The sequence below is a fragment of the Anoplopoma fimbria genome, chromosome 8 (genome assembly GCF_027596085.1).
Source record: "Anoplopoma fimbria isolate UVic2021 breed Golden Eagle Sablefish chromosome 8, Afim_UVic_2022, whole genome shotgun sequence".
NCBI lineage: Eukaryota > Metazoa > Chordata > Actinopteri > Perciformes > Anoplopomatidae > Anoplopoma > Anoplopoma fimbria.
In genome coordinates this window covers 18,087,821-18,105,398 of record NC_072456.1, presented here as the reverse complement: position 1 = coordinate 18,105,398, position 17,578 = coordinate 18,087,821, and the positions used below count along the sequence as shown (strand labels likewise).

The 17,578-nt window shown below is 39.3% G+C and overlaps 1 protein-coding gene across 1 annotated transcript in view; it reads right to left on the bottom strand.

Moving 5' to 3' along the window:
• Positions 1 to 17,578, bottom strand: part of p3h2 (prolyl 3-hydroxylase 2) — a 56,591-nt gene that overhangs the window by 6,331 nt on the left and 32,682 nt on the right. Inside the window, exons 2-5 of the mRNA XM_054602660.1 lie at positions 9,640 to 9,792; positions 8,591 to 8,780; positions 3,637 to 3,768; positions 1,373 to 1,500 (exon numbers count right to left, since the gene is read on the bottom strand). Coding sequence (XP_054458635.1) covers positions 1,373 to 1,500; positions 3,637 to 3,768; positions 8,591 to 8,780; positions 9,640 to 9,792 — 603 coding nt within the window. The remainder of the gene's footprint in view (positions 1 to 1,372; positions 1,501 to 3,636; positions 3,769 to 8,590; positions 8,781 to 9,639; positions 9,793 to 17,578) is intronic.

Here is a 17,578-nt window from a genome sequence, read left to right as displayed (position 1 = left end):
TGGGTAGCCAGACTTAGCTGATTTAATTTTCTCTAGTGGGCAGACATTCAGCCTTTAATCAGTCAGAGTGTTATGAATACCAGGGGGCAAGGAAATAATAAGGAGCACAGCCAGAGGAAGAAATATGTTGTCGTAAACACATTGGCGTAGCAAAATGTAGTTAATACTTCCAGCTGGATGAAGAACATATACAAGTGCAAAGCAAACTTCAAGAGGCAATAGCTGCCAAGCAGCGAATAGCAAGCTTATCCAAGAAATACAGCAAATGGCCTGCTGACTCCTGTTTCCCCCTTTTCCTTCAAATCCACACTTTTCCTCTCCAGTTTCTTTCCCTACATTCCCTACAATCCCAAAGTATATCGTTCATCTTACTGTACACTATACTATCCTTAATGATATTTAAAGTTCTCCTAACTATACCATCAACAAAATCTAAGAGAACAAGATTGTATTTCTAAAGGGAAATTTTTTTCCAAGCCAAGTTCTTGTCAACTTTGACAGAGGAGCAAAGAAAACCATCCTGACTGGAAACATTACAAACTGGCATAGGATGTGCATGGCTCAGGACAAAAGAGCTCTGAAGCGCCCAGATCATCATTGGTACGCATCTACCGAGCATCAGTGATATCGGTGAGGTGAGGTGCCTGCGCAGACCCCAAAGGATATTAAAAGACAATACTATTTCCAGTAAAGCCTGTCCACCCTGCTGCCATCTGGCAAGTCATACAAAAGTATCTGTTGTCGAGCCACCAGACTACAGAGCAGCTTCTTTCCTCAGGCTGTTAGACTCCTTAACTCATTCTCTCTACTGCACCATGAAAAGTAGTTTTTTCATACTTTATTCTTTTGTAGCATTAAGGGACTTCTACTTGCATTTCATTGTGCAAACATGTGTTGAATAATAAGAAAAAGTAAACCTTAAACATTTCTAGTTGTGGCATGTCTTTTCTAAATAATTTGAATAATGTCAACCTGTATTGTTTTTAAGTCTTTTAGTTCTGCATGATATTCTTTTTAAACTATTTTTTAGAGAACCTTTTAAACCCCTGGTGTTCCAAAGATTTTAAATTATTATTATTGCTCTCAAATGCCGATTTACTTCCACACTCTAATCTCTTGTTCGTATATTTAGCCAGTCATTGACGCTGTTCCACCTATTCTTTCACAAATACAGCTTTTACATGGACACAATGATCCATCTTTCCTTCAAAATCCTCATGATGCGATTGCCCTTCTAAGTTAATAAAATGTCTGTAACAAAATTAAAAAAATCACAGATAGATTCCCCAAACCCTTCATCCTGGTATAACTATCTTTCACTCTCAGCCTCCAAATCATCTCCCCCTCCCCCAAAAGAAAAGCAGATCCTCACCTCTCTCGGCTTTCCGTCGTGTTCCAGCATCTCTCTGTAGTATTCCACGTTGTCCGTCATGGACTCCTTTCCCTCGTGGAATAACAGGTAGGTCAGAGAGCACTGTAGCGCCTCCTCCAGCCTGTCCACTGCAGAGAGAGACAGAAAGCAGTGTAAGTGGTTTCTCTTTGTGGTTTATACAATTAAAGCAAAAGTGAGGAGTTTCTGACCCCTGGCAGTGCTATGGATCTGTTTACTAACTATTTACAGTCCTGTTCACACTATAAAGCTGATCAACAGAGCAGCCATGGGTTTCTGCTGAGACATCTATCTGGACTGGATGACCAGTGTGTGTGTGTGTGTGTGTGTGTGTGTGTGTGTGTGTGTGTGTGTGTGTGTGTGTGTGTGAAATGTGGAAATGTATCTATCATGGCTGACATTCCCAAACCATTACCACAACTGAGAAAAAGTTGCACTCTGGTTGACATAATGGAAATATTACACCACTGACCCTTGTGAGGAGATGTCAGTGATGAAGTGAGACAAACATACAGCAGGACCGTCCTGTAATGTCTTCCTGAGTTTCAAATACGCAGACACACTTTTATTTATATTCAAACACAGATGCACAAACCCGTTGGTAACCACAAACACACCTTCTGCTCTACACACACAAACACATTCTTTACTAGCTTGTAAAGGTACAGGGTTAATATAAGACTTCCTGTCTTGGCCGAAGCTGAGGCAGCGTATCTACTGCTGTCAGCTGTGTGTTCCCTTGTCAATAAGAGTCGGAGATTTGACCTCAGTCAAACTGAAAAACGTCATTGGGGATTTATTTAGGAAACGTAAGCAGTTAAATCAATCCTGCTGACTGATGGCAAACGTCCACTGTGACAGTGAAATGTGGAGCCAGCGTAAAACGCAGCAGCCCGAAGTGTAAAGTACTAATGATACAGACTTGTGACAGAAAAATGCTGGTACTTGAAATAACAAGAAATAAAATTGCTGCTCTATTTAATCCATGCAAAATTCTGCTAAAATATAAATACAATCTAATTATGCTAGATATAAACGAACTTGGGGCACTGTTTAAAAAGTGAGACGTATTCTTGTATTCCACATATTTAAAACCTGACTGCCAACATGTAAATCATACACTGATTTTGAACTTTAAAAAAAAAATTCAACCTTTCTTAAAATATATCTTGCTCTGCTAAAAAAGAGATTGGTAATACTGAATTTCACTAGCGAATTACACCAGCACTGGCTTTCATCCTCTGCAACTCGCCCAGTGCATTTATTCGTTGTTTCTTGTGAATCCCTTGTGTGAATTTGCACTTATTGAACAGGAGGACTGCTCGTAACAACACATCTAAAGTTCTATATAAAGAGGCCGAATGCAAAAATTGAATGGATATGGCAAAAAAAAATATACCAGCAATAGATAATATTATAATGGGGTTTGATATAAAAAAAAATATATCAAAGAATGTAACTTTAAAACAGAAGCGTATTTGTGATTTCAAAAGCAGTGATACAAACTAAGTCGTGAGCCTTTTCACTTTATAATACAGTAGAATAACTGACTCACTGAGACTCTTCTTATAAACTAAAATCTTTTCAGGCTTCCACAGACTTACAAACACAGACAAGAAGAACGAAAGACAGACAAAAACACACACCCATTACCCGCTGTCAAAACCTGCTCTCAGTGTGTTTGCACAGATCCAATGATCCACTTTCTTTTATTAGAGCCACATGCTTATGAGTCATTAAGTATAATGTAGTGATCTCACAACCACTCAGCACATTGTCTATCCCAACTACTCTTTGTTGTTGTGCCAACACCCTTGTCTAGAAGGGTTTTTCTCTACTTTAACAACAACAGAAGACTTCAGCCTATTCATTCATTCACACACACACACACACACACCGGACACACACACACACACATGGAAACAAACACCTGAGAGCCCCTACATCAGACTGGATACGGCCATATAAAAGATAATGTCATTCTTGTGAAACAATGAGAAACTCTAAACGGGGTGCGGCAAATAGTTGATTGGCCTGGCCCGTCTGTATGTGCACGTATGTGAGTGTGGGACCTATGGGTGTATCCATCTTCTTGATTACACTAAACAAAGTCAGATAGATGTCATGTTCAGGAAGAGTTTTGTTTCAAAAAGGTTTTCTATCAGAAAAATGGTTAGAAATCAAATCAGTATTCAGTAGATCCTGTAAAAGGACTGGATAAGTATTACATTCCTTGAACAACTTACCGTGGAAGTATGCAAACTGAAGGTAGTCGTAGTGCAGAGGCAGGTAGTTCTCCATGGGTGAGAGGCGGCCCGGCCGGGTGGCGAGGTCTCGAACGCACTCGTGTTCACAGTGCAGCACCTGAGTGAAGTGATCTAAAAGAAAAACGGAGGAAAAGATTTGAGGAGAGGATTTAACAGAAAGCATCAGCCGGTTAATCTTGGAATAAACGCTGATCTTTAAAAGGTCCCACATAGTTTCAAACCAGTAAATGTTTTAATCAAACCAGAACAGTGGCCGCCAGCTCCCATTACAGCGTTTATACTTAAGTAACAGTTAGTTTACTGCATGCCTAATGCCACTGGGCCTATTGAGTCAGTTATTAGACTGTGTGGTCTGTTGCAAATTTAAAGCACCATTGCAATATGGTCACTATTCCAGTATGGTCCCATGCCCATAGCCATTAACTCTGCTGAGATCATTGCTGTGATATCAGCTCAGGGTTAAAGGATAACTTGAAATACAGCTGAAAATAATGAATACCTTGTTAGCATTACAATAATAATGGAAACTAATAGCAGCTGATCTCCAGTTCATTATTTAGATTTTATTGTACCACAGACAGACCTGTTTGGCATCAAGGCATCAAAGCCACATCACTTAGCCGATAAAGTGTATTCGTCTGTTGTTTACTATATAGATACACATTGAGCATGAGAGCATCATTACGTTTACCTATGCTGAAAATAACAAGAACTTTGTGTAAAGCAGATATTGAAAGTTGCTCTTAAAGTGCATCAGTTGTGTCTTTTGTTCCCTGTTGTCCCGTTTTAGTGAAGGGTCTGTTATTTGTGGGGGAAAAACCTTGGAGTGAGTACAACTTGAGGAGCTGTATCAAATCAAAAACAGCATGTCCAACATCATGTTATTCCCTTTCGCTGTGAAATAGATCAACTAAATGTTGTTCCCTTTATAACAGTAAAGTGCTTTCAGGTCTTTTCTCTTCCCAGCAGGATCAACAAACAACAGGATTCATCACCACCTGAGGAACGACAGATTTCACGAGGCGCTAAATATTATTTCCTTATGTCGAGCCCCAAGAGAAGAACCATCAGAGTAGATGATAGCATGGTTGTGTGTGTGGGGGATTTTGTTTCGTGAGCGTGAATGTATAGTGAGGTCACTCTTGAGCAGCTGCAGCGCTACTTTCCTCACCAAGACAGCAGAGTTGTGGTCTTTTTCAATCTCTTCAAGAATCTCAGAGGAGCAGAAATATGAAATGTTTTAGCCCAGAATCAAGCAGGACTGTAAAGCAGTTTCTTCATTCAAAAAAAAGAAAAACTCAAACCACTACACTTTCTCTTTTATTTAACTCCAATAACAGATAATATTACTCTTGAAAAAGCCATACGTACATCTTAACACAAATAAACATCATAATCACAGACTCTGTAGGAGTGGTGCTATGGAAAATAATCGCCTGATTTTAAGTAAAACAAAGCTCGGCCAAAACTGATTAGTTGGCTTTTCTGTGTTTATGCAACCCGGCCATACATATTTGAGACAAAGCACACTTGTCAGCAATTAAGCTGCGGCTACTGCACAACACCAGCCTCAACTTCCAGAGAGAGAGGCCTTACTCGTGTGATCAGAACAACCACTGACCAAAGTAGATGTGTATGTATAAAAGTATAATCACGTTATTATGATCTGGTGCTTTGCTGTGGATACAACCTTCCCTCCACATCAAAAACGCCAGATTCTCCGCAGGGAGGTAGTTATTGGCTGCACACCATGTTTTAAACAAGTTAACATAATAACACAGCACATAAAAGTTAGCTTAGTGTTCGTCATCGCCAATTAAAAGTGTATGACTAACACTTGGTGATGCTATAACTCTGAGGCTCCCCTTTTGTAACAGCCAGATGAATGCCAGTGGCTGCTGGGCTGAACTGTAACTGTCTTATAGTGACCTCTGTCGTTGAGCTGCTATGTTGTGTTTAGGCCACAGAGAGCAGCAGCAGAGAGGGAGAGAGAGAGAGGAAACAGAGTATTGGAGACTTGGAGAGGTGCAGTTTTCTAAACCATACCATAGCTGATTAATGCATGTCACCCTCTGTGCAGGCAGACATGTGATTTGTTTTATTTCCTAAGGGTATTAAGCTGCATGTTACTCTAAATAAATAAAACAGTTAACAATTAGCGGTCTACTTTGGTCAAATTCACACCACTGTTGTGTACAAAAATGAACTGAAAGTTGTAACCGAAAGCATGGAGTGTGAATGTAAAAGGGTACCACGTGGTGTGTTCAGGTGTAAGTAGGAAGTTTTAAAAAACAAATTTAAACTTTTCAAATGGTCTTGCATTAACAAGCAATACTGTCAAACAAAGAAAACAAAGAAACTGCAAGAAGCTGAGTTTGTAATAAATAAGCGAAAACACACAAGAATTACTAGAATGTTCCTTAAAGATGAGATGCCAACAAAAGGCCCTCGGGTCGCAGAGAAGAGAAAAAAAAAGTCAGGTTAAAGAGAGACAGAGAAGAAGAGTAGAATTCTCTTAGTGACTAAGTGATGTTTTGGGTGCTCTCAGTCTGTTCTGGCTCTTGTTCAGGCTATTTTTCTATTTGTCTACCAAATCCCAGGACAGTAACTGAAAACAGTTCATGTCAGAGAATATGACTCAACACTTCGCCGCTAACTGGAGCTTGGACCGATCTTCCTTTGAGTTATTTCTTACTGTTATTTTTTACCAGTTAAATTTATTTCTAAGAGACTGCACAATTATTTTACTTGCTGATTTGGAGTTTTCCTCTGGATCTGCATGTTATCTATTGAAAGATTATACTGACAAGTTTGTTAAAACATACAGTGGAAGCTAAATACTCCCAAAATCAATACTTTGATTAGGGCAGTCAGTTGGATCAGCAGGCTCTAGTATGTGCCACGAGTCTTCCACACCATGCCTTAAGATCCTAAGATCCTGAGATCCTAAGTATGGTTTAGTGACTCTAAAGGGTTTGTAATGTGGTCTGGCCTATTAAAGTAATGTCAATGCTCAGATAACTTTTCTAATTTAAACCATAAAGCCCAAAATGTTGAATGTGTGCTCAATTCAAAAGAGCTGGATGCAGTTTTCCAACTAATTTAATAATCCTCAGACCTCAGTGCTGTGGTAAACCATACAACAATGAACAGCTGAAGGGAGTGTGTTCGATAAAATCTTGCAACATATGTGTAGAGGACCAGGGGTCTCATTTATAAAACAGTCTGAAGGATCCACTCTAAATGTTTGAGTATGAGGAAATGGAGGAAATGCACGTACGCCAAAAAATATTCAGATTTATAAAACCTTGCACGTCTGCCAGTGAGCAATTTCCTTTTTATTAATCCCAAATCCACATGTAAATGTGTGCAGCTGGTTCAGCCTCACATCCAACCTTCTACACGCCAACATTCAACCATAAATGGTCAATGCAAAGCACCTTATGAATGTTGATGCCTAGCCTGTTGATCAATTGGTCTGTACGATAAATCACGGCAACTACAGAGAGGAAGAAAACTCGTTCTCTTGTATTTATGTTTACAGCAATCAAACTGATTGCTATCAAAATGATCGTGACAATCAGTGTATCCACCACCCTGGATATCATTAAAAAAAAAAGGCAAGTTTGATAGGTGAACACAATTTATTTATTTATTTACTAATGTTTTCTCCTGACATAATGATTAGGACTGATAATGATGATATGGAGGGATCGTACAAGAACTGTCGTTGGCAGTTTTGGCTCACTAGTACAAGCACTGCTGGTTTAACTGTTTATGATAAAGAGAATATATAAGTGCAGAGTAACTTATGATATGAAGTGAAAATGAATGTGTGACATTTAATTTCTACAGTCTGGCTTCAATTCACAACCTCCCCATCTGTGTCGCCAGTTTCCCTTGTTTCTAAAATGTTTGTACGCATGTGTCAGAGTTTGCGTACTGCTGCGCACATTCTCTCGTCAAGTTTGTTTTTATATATCACAACTTATGCGTGTGAAGTGGCGTATGCATCATTCACGCCCCATACAGTTGGGTACGCTCACATGCTCAGCTAGACATTACTCAACCATATATTAACATATACAAATAGTTGTTTGCTGCTATATTAATGATCTGAATGTTGTATATGGCACCTTTAAACACAGCTGCCTCTTTTATGGATGTTATCCCTCGTCTGCCCTTGGACTCAGTGCCAACTGCCATCTAGTGCCAAGCCACTGCCAGGCAGATTTCATCACCTAGTGAGCATGAAGGGTGTTGTTTGGCCTTGTGTAAGCGTCCCCAAGCTCCATCTCACCACAACAAAGCCCAGCTCGGGCTCAGGGCCATGCAGAACAGTCACGTGTTAGTGGAACTGTCACGACAAGTTGATGAGATGTTTCAAAACTAAACAGTCTAATTTAGTATCAACTAAAAACTGGAATTATGAAACCAATGTCAGAGGGCGGTGTGTCTTAAAATGAACACGAAATATGGTATTTTGGGATCAAAAGAAGTTTCTTAGAAAGCAAAGAACATACAAATAACGTCCTGAAAGTTTGAAATCAAACTGCCAGCATATCAGAATCAATATGTTGTTGTTGTGAATGTAACACAAAGAGGGTGTAAAGAATTTAAACCAGAACCTAAACTAGAAAGGTCTGGTATTAATTGGAATCTTGCAGTATAAATAGTTAATTATCATTATTTCCCCAATTTTGCCATTTGTGAAGAATAAATACAGCTGGTAACAAGAACAAATCATATCCAAAATGCAAATCGTGTCCATATTTATGCTAATGGTACAATAAATTCTTATTATTTCCCTGTTTATTTTCATTATGCAGCTCATGGGCATGTTTTGTGCTGCTTGTGGATACATGCAGGACAGATGCATATCAACAACAGTTTTTTTGTTCATGTACTAACTTGTTCTGATGTCAGCTCTTACCTGATATGAGTTCATGGAGGCTGTAACGGTAGCGGAGGTAGTCGTGGCCCTCAAACCTCTGCGGCCATTGACACAGGGCCCGGCACTCTGAGTCTCCTTTATAGTACTCCACCAAAGCCTCCTCGAACAGAGCGATGGCTCCTTCGTGGTCGCCTTTATCATACAACCTCACTGCTGCAGTAAAGGAACGCTGTGAGGAGAGACGGGGAATCATGATAGTTAGGAATAATGGGATGAGTTTTCATGACCTCCTGTGTTCAGCAAAGCTCTTTATGATACGCCAGTGTGATGAGGTATTTATCTTTGGCAGTTGTATATCAGCGTGTTTGTTCATAAATTCGTTTACAAGTCCTCTGGCACACATCACTTTTCCTGCAGCATTAATGGTCATTTGTTTGGAATAAAAAGAAGAAATGCTGGGTGGGTTGACCTGAACTGTTGCCAGAAAGGATTCCAACTGTCACTTCCTTATGAAAACATTTCTAATAAGATTTATGGTTATGAATTTATGGTCTTTTGGATTGGAAAATAAAGGGAAGTTACAGGCAAACAATAACTTAAATTACCAGTCATGCTTCAAAGTTTAGTTTAGTTAAAGTTGGTATGAATGATGGATTAAAGTAGTGTGTGTAATTTATTATGGGTACGGTATTATAGGAGTTTGATTTAAAGATGAAGAGAGAATAGATGGGAAGAGAAATAAATTAGATTGAAAAAATACTCAGAATTCAGGGCTTCACCGCAACAAGCACTAAAGAGAGTCATTAAACTCAGAGTGCCATTAACACAAAGGCCCTTCATACTGTGACTACAGCTGTACCCCTTTAGTAAAGACATCAAGTTAAAAGACTTAAAGTAGAAAAAGTAGCCAGACATTTCTGCCTGATTTGAAAAAGGATGACAGTAGGTCCCACTATTGATCTGAAACATGCTCAGGTAAGAGTCATGACAAAGAGATAAAACAGGACAACACAAAGTAGAGTGAAAAAGAATGCAAATGTTAACATGTCTCTATGTCCAAATTGGCATTTTAATATTTCCTGGCTTACCTGGTGAGGCCGAGCTTCTCGGTCCACAAAGTGCTCCTCCTCAACGCCCTGCAGGTCTTTGTACTGCTCCAGGTTCTGACCCATCTCCACATGTTCTGGGTTGGCCTGGAAATAAGTGTGAGCCGCCGCCGCTGCCTTGTCAGGCTGCTTCAACTAAAGAGGGAAAGAGAAAGAATGAGCAATGTTTTAAATTAATTACAGTAATAGACCTGTATAGGCACAAATTCAATTGTGTGGTTGTTAAAATAAAATAGGAACGATTGATTCTGTTAATATCCTTTTTTTAAATATGTGAAACCGTATTTAAACTCAAGTGCTTTTTGAAAATTTGAAAAAACAGAGCGACAATTTGCAGGCGTTCTTGCAAACGCTTCCTATAAATCAATTCTTGGCAAGTAATTTGGAATCCACTTGAAATAAGTAATATTTCTGAATCGTCAGAAAACAAAAGAACTGACACACTGTTCCCATCCACATCACATCATTAGAGAGAGATATCATTATAACAGTTTAATATTCCTGCAGCTATTATGACGAATGAGGTCCCTGCTCTCTAATATATGAACTTGATTGATGTTGGGAGTGTTTGTGTAAAATATTTCCCGCAGGCACAACATCCTCTTCCTAAGAAAAGTATCAAACATAAACACATGAGAAAAGAGGCAGTTTAGTGTTGCTGTCAAGATAAGAGAAACACTGAGTGGCAGGGAAATGTTGATGTGTGTTTGTGAGTGATACTGATACAGTGCAGACGAAGGCTTAAAAATTAAAAGTATGAGAGGCAGCAGCTGTAATACATCAGCTGGTTGACTGATAAACTAAACTAAGCACATCAAAACATTACCAAAGGACTTCAGAATTAAAACAGTAGAATATGTTGTGAAAGATAAGAAGCAAATAGGCCTTTATCTTACTTTTTATTTTTAAAGAATTTTCCTTTAATCTGCCAATTATTTTTCTCAATTAATCTTTTTTTGTCAATAAAATGTCAGAAAATAGTAAAAGAAAATTGTTGTCCAAAACCCAAATATATGCAGCTTAAAATGATGAGACAATCCGCTCCTTTTCATAATGCTTGAATCAACTAATAAAATAAATAGTTGTTAATTCATTTATTTTGATCAACTCATGAATCAATCGAGTAATATTTTTCAGAATGTGTGTCTGTCTGAAAAAAAAAATAGTGTATAAAGTTGTTTTTTTTCAACAAAAAAAACCAAAGCTCATTTCAGAGATCCCAGATGTCTTGTGCAAGCTAGTTTCTTGTAGCTTTATGATACTCTTATCCCTAAAAAACTTGTCATTTCGGAAGATCTCGGACAGCAGAACATGCCTGGTCCTTATCAGATAAAATCCTTGTCATGCTTAAGCCTCAACATGGTTCGCCTTACACAACAGAGCCTTATACAATAGCCCTTCACTGCACAGGTCCATGAACTCAACATAGCAAAAGAGAGAAAAACAGTTCGCATACATGCTAACAATTGTAGCATTCAATCTGCTATTTCTTATTTTTCCATGATAGTATACAGTACTAGCAACAAAGCAAGAAACTAATCATCAATCCTTTATAAAAAGCAGCATTATGGTAAATGGACTCGCATTTGTATAGGGCCGTTCTAGTCTGTCGACAACTCAAAGCGCTTTACACTACATGTCATTCACCACGTCGCAGAAAATTGGTGGTTTAGTGTCGTGCCCAAGGACACATCCACATGGACTAGAGGAGCCGGGGATCAAAGCACCAATATTCTGATTGAGGGATGACCCGCTCTACCGTCTGGGCCACAAAACGTGAGTCAAGCAGGAAACAGAAGGAGGATGACATGCTGAGGAAATAAAAGATAGATTTGGAGAGGTGAAAACAGACAAGGTTGGAGACAGAGCTTACTCTCTTCTGAAGGATTTAATATCTCTTGCAGCAACATGATCTAAGCCACAGTATCTCAGAGACACCTGACTGCCTTTGTTTATGTCCTTCATGTTCCCAACAGGTGCTAATGTAATACGAATCCCAGTGTTTCACAGTTGAGAAGGTCAGTCTGGCACAGCTGCCAAAAACACAACTGGCTGACAGCCTTCTGTTTTGCCACTCAGCACTGATTCAGGTTTGCCAGGAAAGACATTTGTTGTGATGAAAACCTTTGTTCTTTTTGCTTGGCGGTCATGGAGTGAATGAGAAATATAAAGCTTGGGAATTCCCACATTTATAAAAGGTTTGGAAAAATATGTGGGTCATGAGCAGAATGACCTTTTCTGCATACAGCTAAAATGTAGAGACCCACGTAGATACAAAAACAAAGTGCTTTGTGTTTCCACAAAGCATGCACAATACTTCATAAAACAAAACACTGATCCGATTGAAGAAGCAGAAATTCTTTTTCCCACAAACAACCCACTCCTTTATAAAGAATGACTCTTTAATGTGGTAGCAGAAGAGGTGGGAGACAAAAGCCTAGCTGGACATGCTTGGTTCTCCGTAAAAGGGATAAAAAAGGTTGAGGTGGCGTTGAATGCATACCTCGTCAGATCAACCGGCTGAGGCCACAGGGAGACAGAACTTGACGATTAGTGTCGTTGAGTGGCACACATTAGGTCTTCTTGTGTATTCATGTGCACTGAATTACCGGTTTTATGAAATACTGTATGTGACAGCTAAAGAACAACTCAAATACTTAATAAGAGCAAGGACAGAGTTCAGATAGAAATTACAATTACAGTTGTTACTTGCAGTTGTATGCCTCCGCCAACCGGTCAAGGTGCAGTTTCCATCCATTTCTGTCCAAAATGTCATGACTTCATCATTTTATCCTATTAGAACTTTGTCTGAAATTGTCTCAATTAGCATATTGCTGCTTGAGTTATGGCCAAAAAGTGTTTTTGGACCTTTGACCAGCAAACTCTAGTCAGTTCATCGTTGTGTTAAGGTGGACAATTGCCCCAAATGTTTGAAGAAATGACCTCTTAGATCCTTGAGAAATCACGTTCACGAGAATGGACGGGACAGACAACCTGAAAACATAATGCCTGCGGCCACGGCTTTCATCAGCGCGGAGGCATATAAACCTTAAGTTTACTTGACAAATAAGCATATAAATTATAACATTACATCCAGAATGATGTATCAAGCATGTTGTGTTTCTTATTCACATTGGTCAACGTCCCAACACAGAATATGTGATCGCATGCCATTTCCAGTGCAAAATATATCAATTAGAGATCAATATTCAGATTATCATATTGCAGCAAATTAATGACAGACATGTACAGAACAAATAGCTGCATATGCATATTCAAAAGGAAATGCTCCAAGTTAAAACCAATTTTCTGACTGAGTTCTTGTGAAATATGCAGATGTAAACCACTTCTGTGGAACCAACTTCCAGTTATAGTCCGGAGGGAAGACACACTCACCACATTTAGGAGTAGGTTTAAGACTTTCTTTTTTGATAACGCTTATAGTTAAGGCTGACCAAAGTTTGCCTTGGACTAGCCCCTTGATATGCTGCTATGGGCCTAGACTGCCGGGGGACTACCTAGGATACACTGAGCTCCTTTCTCTTCTTCTCTCTCTCAGTCTATATGAATTCATGTCCCATTAATGCACATTACTAACTTTTTCTTCTTCCCCGGAGTCTATTTTATTCGTGTCTTTAGTCACATTAATTTCATTATTATCCATTGCTGCTTTTATTACTAGAAATCTTAATTTTTCCATCATTATTCTGCTTATTTCTCTCATTATATGAATAATTTATATCATATGCATTTAATGTGTTGTAACTCTTTTATGTTGTTCATTCTGTACACGTGACATCTATTGCACTGTCTATCCTTGGACAGGGATACCTCCTCTGTGGCTCCCCTAAGGTTTCTTCCTTTTGTTCTCCCAGTTAAAGATTTTTTTGGGGGGGGGAGTTTTTCCTGTGAGGGTCCTAGGACAGAGGATGTCTTATGTGTACAGATTGCAAAGCCCTCTGAGGCAAATTTGTGATTTTGGGCTATACAAAATAAATGTAATGTAATTGAATAGAAACAGACTGTGCATTGAGGAAAGATGAGTAAACCCAAAACTCTGTTGCAACATAACTGAGCTAAAAATGTGGAATGCATTAATCGCTGATGAAATCAGTGGAAGTGTATCTTGGGTTGGAATTTTTTTCCTCTAACTGATGGCGCAACCTCAAGCACAAATCATGTGTCTTCTGCTGCTGCATTCCTGAAAAAGGTTCCCCAAGGTTATTCAGAGAGAACATCCTCCTTAAAGACACTATTGTCAACTTTTTAATCATCTGCTGATACGTTTAGTCCAGACTCCCACAGACTTAACAGCAAAGATACAGCCGTTGTGGTTTACAAATGAGTGAAGAGGTGAGGGGGAAGTTAGTCTGCACTCACCTGCCTCCACCTCCTCTGACCCCAGGCTGCCCTCAGCCCCTCTGGGTCAACCTGGCTCCGGCCAGTTTAATGGAGGAAGAGGGGAATTACTCCATAGTACACCACCCCAGCACAAACACAGCTGTGGTTGGCCACAGCCAGATCTATTGTCCCAAGACTTCACATCCCAAAACCTGAGGAAGCCTTGAAAATGTAGAGGCTCACTGTGTTATTCCTCTTCTATCATGAGGTTTTCACAGTCATGGCTAACATTATTACTAATGGACTCTGTATTTTTAAAGGAACAAAAATATCAAGTTGTGCCAAGACAAAACTTTCAATTTCCATTTGACAAGTAAAAACCTGTCCAGGAGTTATCTGGAACAGTTAGGCAGAAGAAGATAAAAAAAACGGATCTACTGTGTTTTTTAGTGCAACTGAACAACACCTGAATTCACACATACAAGTGCTCACCAATATTTTATGGAGACAGATAATTCAACATACACAAGGATTTCTTGGAGTCTAAGCACTGTATCAAATTGTCAAAAACAGTCCAAGCTTGGAGATACTAAATTGAAAACACATGATAATTTATCAACCAGAGCAGAGTAAAAGGTGGAAACACCCCCTCAGGATGACGGAGCGGACATCAATCATGGGTTTAAAGCGAGATTGCCATTACTCTGAAAAGTGTCATGGAAAACAAAACAGCCTAGAAACAGCAGTGTATAGGTAAATCAAAAAGTCTTGTTATTCCTATGTCAGCCACAGAGGAGAAATGGATGCTAGGGAAGTAAGTTGTTTTCTGTGAAATCCTTTGCCATTATTAGCCATTGTGCTGCTTCTCTCCATAGGAGTGAGAGGCTGGGATGAAATTAATATATAGTGGTTCAAATGATTTTCGACTTGCACGTCACTTTGCTCCAAAAAATGTTAGCAATAGCACTACACAACAGCATTATTTGATCCCAACTCTATCAGTGAATTCTGAAATTGAACTGGACAATATTTAAAAGCACCAATGCTAAAACTTGATTTAAAGCAAACCTTGTGTACATCTTGTACCACATTAGTACATTTTTCCTCTCACATGATTGTCAAAGGAGCACCTGCAGAGGTGAATAACACCCGCTCAGTCTGAGCCCTCAGTTTGCCCTCCACACTAAACAGCGGCCTGTGTTAGAGCTGCTGGACCGCCCTGCCGCCTCGCCCTGCACCTAGGGATGTGCTCTTGATGTGGGCACTGAGGAGTGCCAAGCCAAATGTTCATTTGCATGCTTTTCTCCTCTGGGCCTCCTGCTTGATTCACAGGTATGTAAATAAACTTGGACTGGCGCCAGACATGCAGGGATGAAGTTGTGGCAAATAGCACGTACCTTAATGCCACAGAAAAAGTCGGGAAACAGTTACACTGATGGCTTATCAGAAGCAGACTTACCACACGCAAAATGAGAGAGGAGCTGGCAACAAGTGGTCAGCGAGTGACAAACTTGGCAGTCGCTGAATCGTCCTGTATATTTGAGAGACAAGTTGTTTCAAAGAGTTCCTACAGGTAAGGAAACTCCTGTGAAGATGATAGAGGTCAGTGTAACACTGGACACAAGTTCAGCTGCAATAAAACACTAGACATCCATGTGCAGTCGGGATGTCAATGTTAAAGAGTGTCCTTTAGAGACCCTAACTTTCTGATGTAGGATTTGGAGAGGGAGCTACGTCTGACAATTTTGTAACAGACAATGTGAAATACAGACTCACTTTCCGCTGTGAACAGCCAGATGTGCAGAGGTAAGAAAGGAGTCAGGGTTCTGTTAAGCTTTTTCAAATTGTTACAAAACTATTTCTGTCGCTTTTTTGGTCACAACAATATAAATACCTTCCAAAAAAGACTGAAAACTTGTGCTTTAAATTCCATATTCTCCATTATGGCTCCATTATGGCTATTTAAACTTTTGCCTTCCCACACAGTTAAAGAATATGTTCTACAAACAATTAAGTTTTGATACCATACCTTAAGCCAGTGTTCAAACTAATGAAAAAAAAACCTGATTCTCTTCACTGAAACCACTGTATTGATACACTGTGGGTGTCAAGGCAGAGGGCTTCAGCAAAAAGAGTACAACTTGGATTACCTTTTGCTGCGAGGCAATGCAAAGTCATCTGACAATTCAATGCACTTACCAATTAAATGTGTACAAGCGCACTATCCAGGTAAATTACTTATTCACTTGACCTCATGATTATTAGTATAACATCAGAGTTTTAGCATCTGATAAGCCTTAAAACACATTGATGTATTACTCAAATTGGACTTCCTGGATCACATTTCATCTTCTTCTACCTGTAAGAATGCACGAACACCATTTAAGCCAGTTTCAGTCTGAACTTCACTTAATTGCTAATTGCTTACATCTTACAGAAACCATTTAGCCTGCTAAATCTTGACTGACCCTTCCTGAAAAGGGTCATTAAACCATTACTGGCTTCTGGCTTAACTACAATACAGTATGGCACCACTTTACATTGAATGCATTCCAGCTGAAACATCTGTGAGCATGATAACTGCATCCTTGTTCAGCCAATAATGGTTTTAAGGCCAGTAAAGTGAGAGAGGTGGTGTCTGCTTTAGACAGTTCAATGTGTTACAGCTGCGGAGGAACTGTCACGTTATCAGACATACAACAAAATAAATGTTTACAGCTTAACCTGAGCTTGTAAAAACTGTGGAAGGAAAGGGATGGAAAGAAAATAAAGCTGGTCCTTAAAAAACATTAAGGAGGAACTCTGATCTGTAGTGAAAAGTAGACAGATAATAACTGCCAGGAGTTCCTACCGATCTAAATCTATGGACTTATAAACACAAGGAAAGACATCTTTTCTGCACAGCTGGGCCCTAAACATCCCAGCCATCTGTCTGAGGAGCGCCGAGTCTGTTTGTACCTATCCAGGGAGTGTTTTAATGGGAATAAAATGTACTCCTGTATAAACACAGTAGTAATTTTCCTGACCAGACCAAATGCAAAGTTTACTGTCACTAAACCAATATTTGTGTCTCAAGGGGGAGGGTTTCAGACTATTTGTCATAAAGGTATTATCCCCCAAACAATCAAGTAAACGATATAACTGTTATGTCTGTTCTTGCGGCAAAGACAGATAAAGGCCAACACTTAAGCGGTTTGGACACAACATTAGGGGGAAATTTATGATAAGAGAAGAAAGTTCATATTTGATTTGATCTAATCGCGACAGGAAATACATTTAGTTGTGGGTTGTTTCTTCTTGCTGTGCTGTAAGTTTGTTAGAGGAGCTGGCTGTCAATATTTAACACTTCATTAGTACCACTTGATCTGTGTCTGCAGCAATGACTACTGACAACAGTCAAGTATTGAGGGCTTTTTAGAGTTCTTGTTCAGCTGCTTGTGTTTGGACAAAATTTAAAGATTGAGTAGTTTGGCTTTATCAAATGACAAAAAAAAGGTTTTATTTCTCAAAGTATAAAAAAAATACTGTTTTGATATTGATGCTGAAATCCATGTTATCTTATTCATTAGATCTGCAAGGA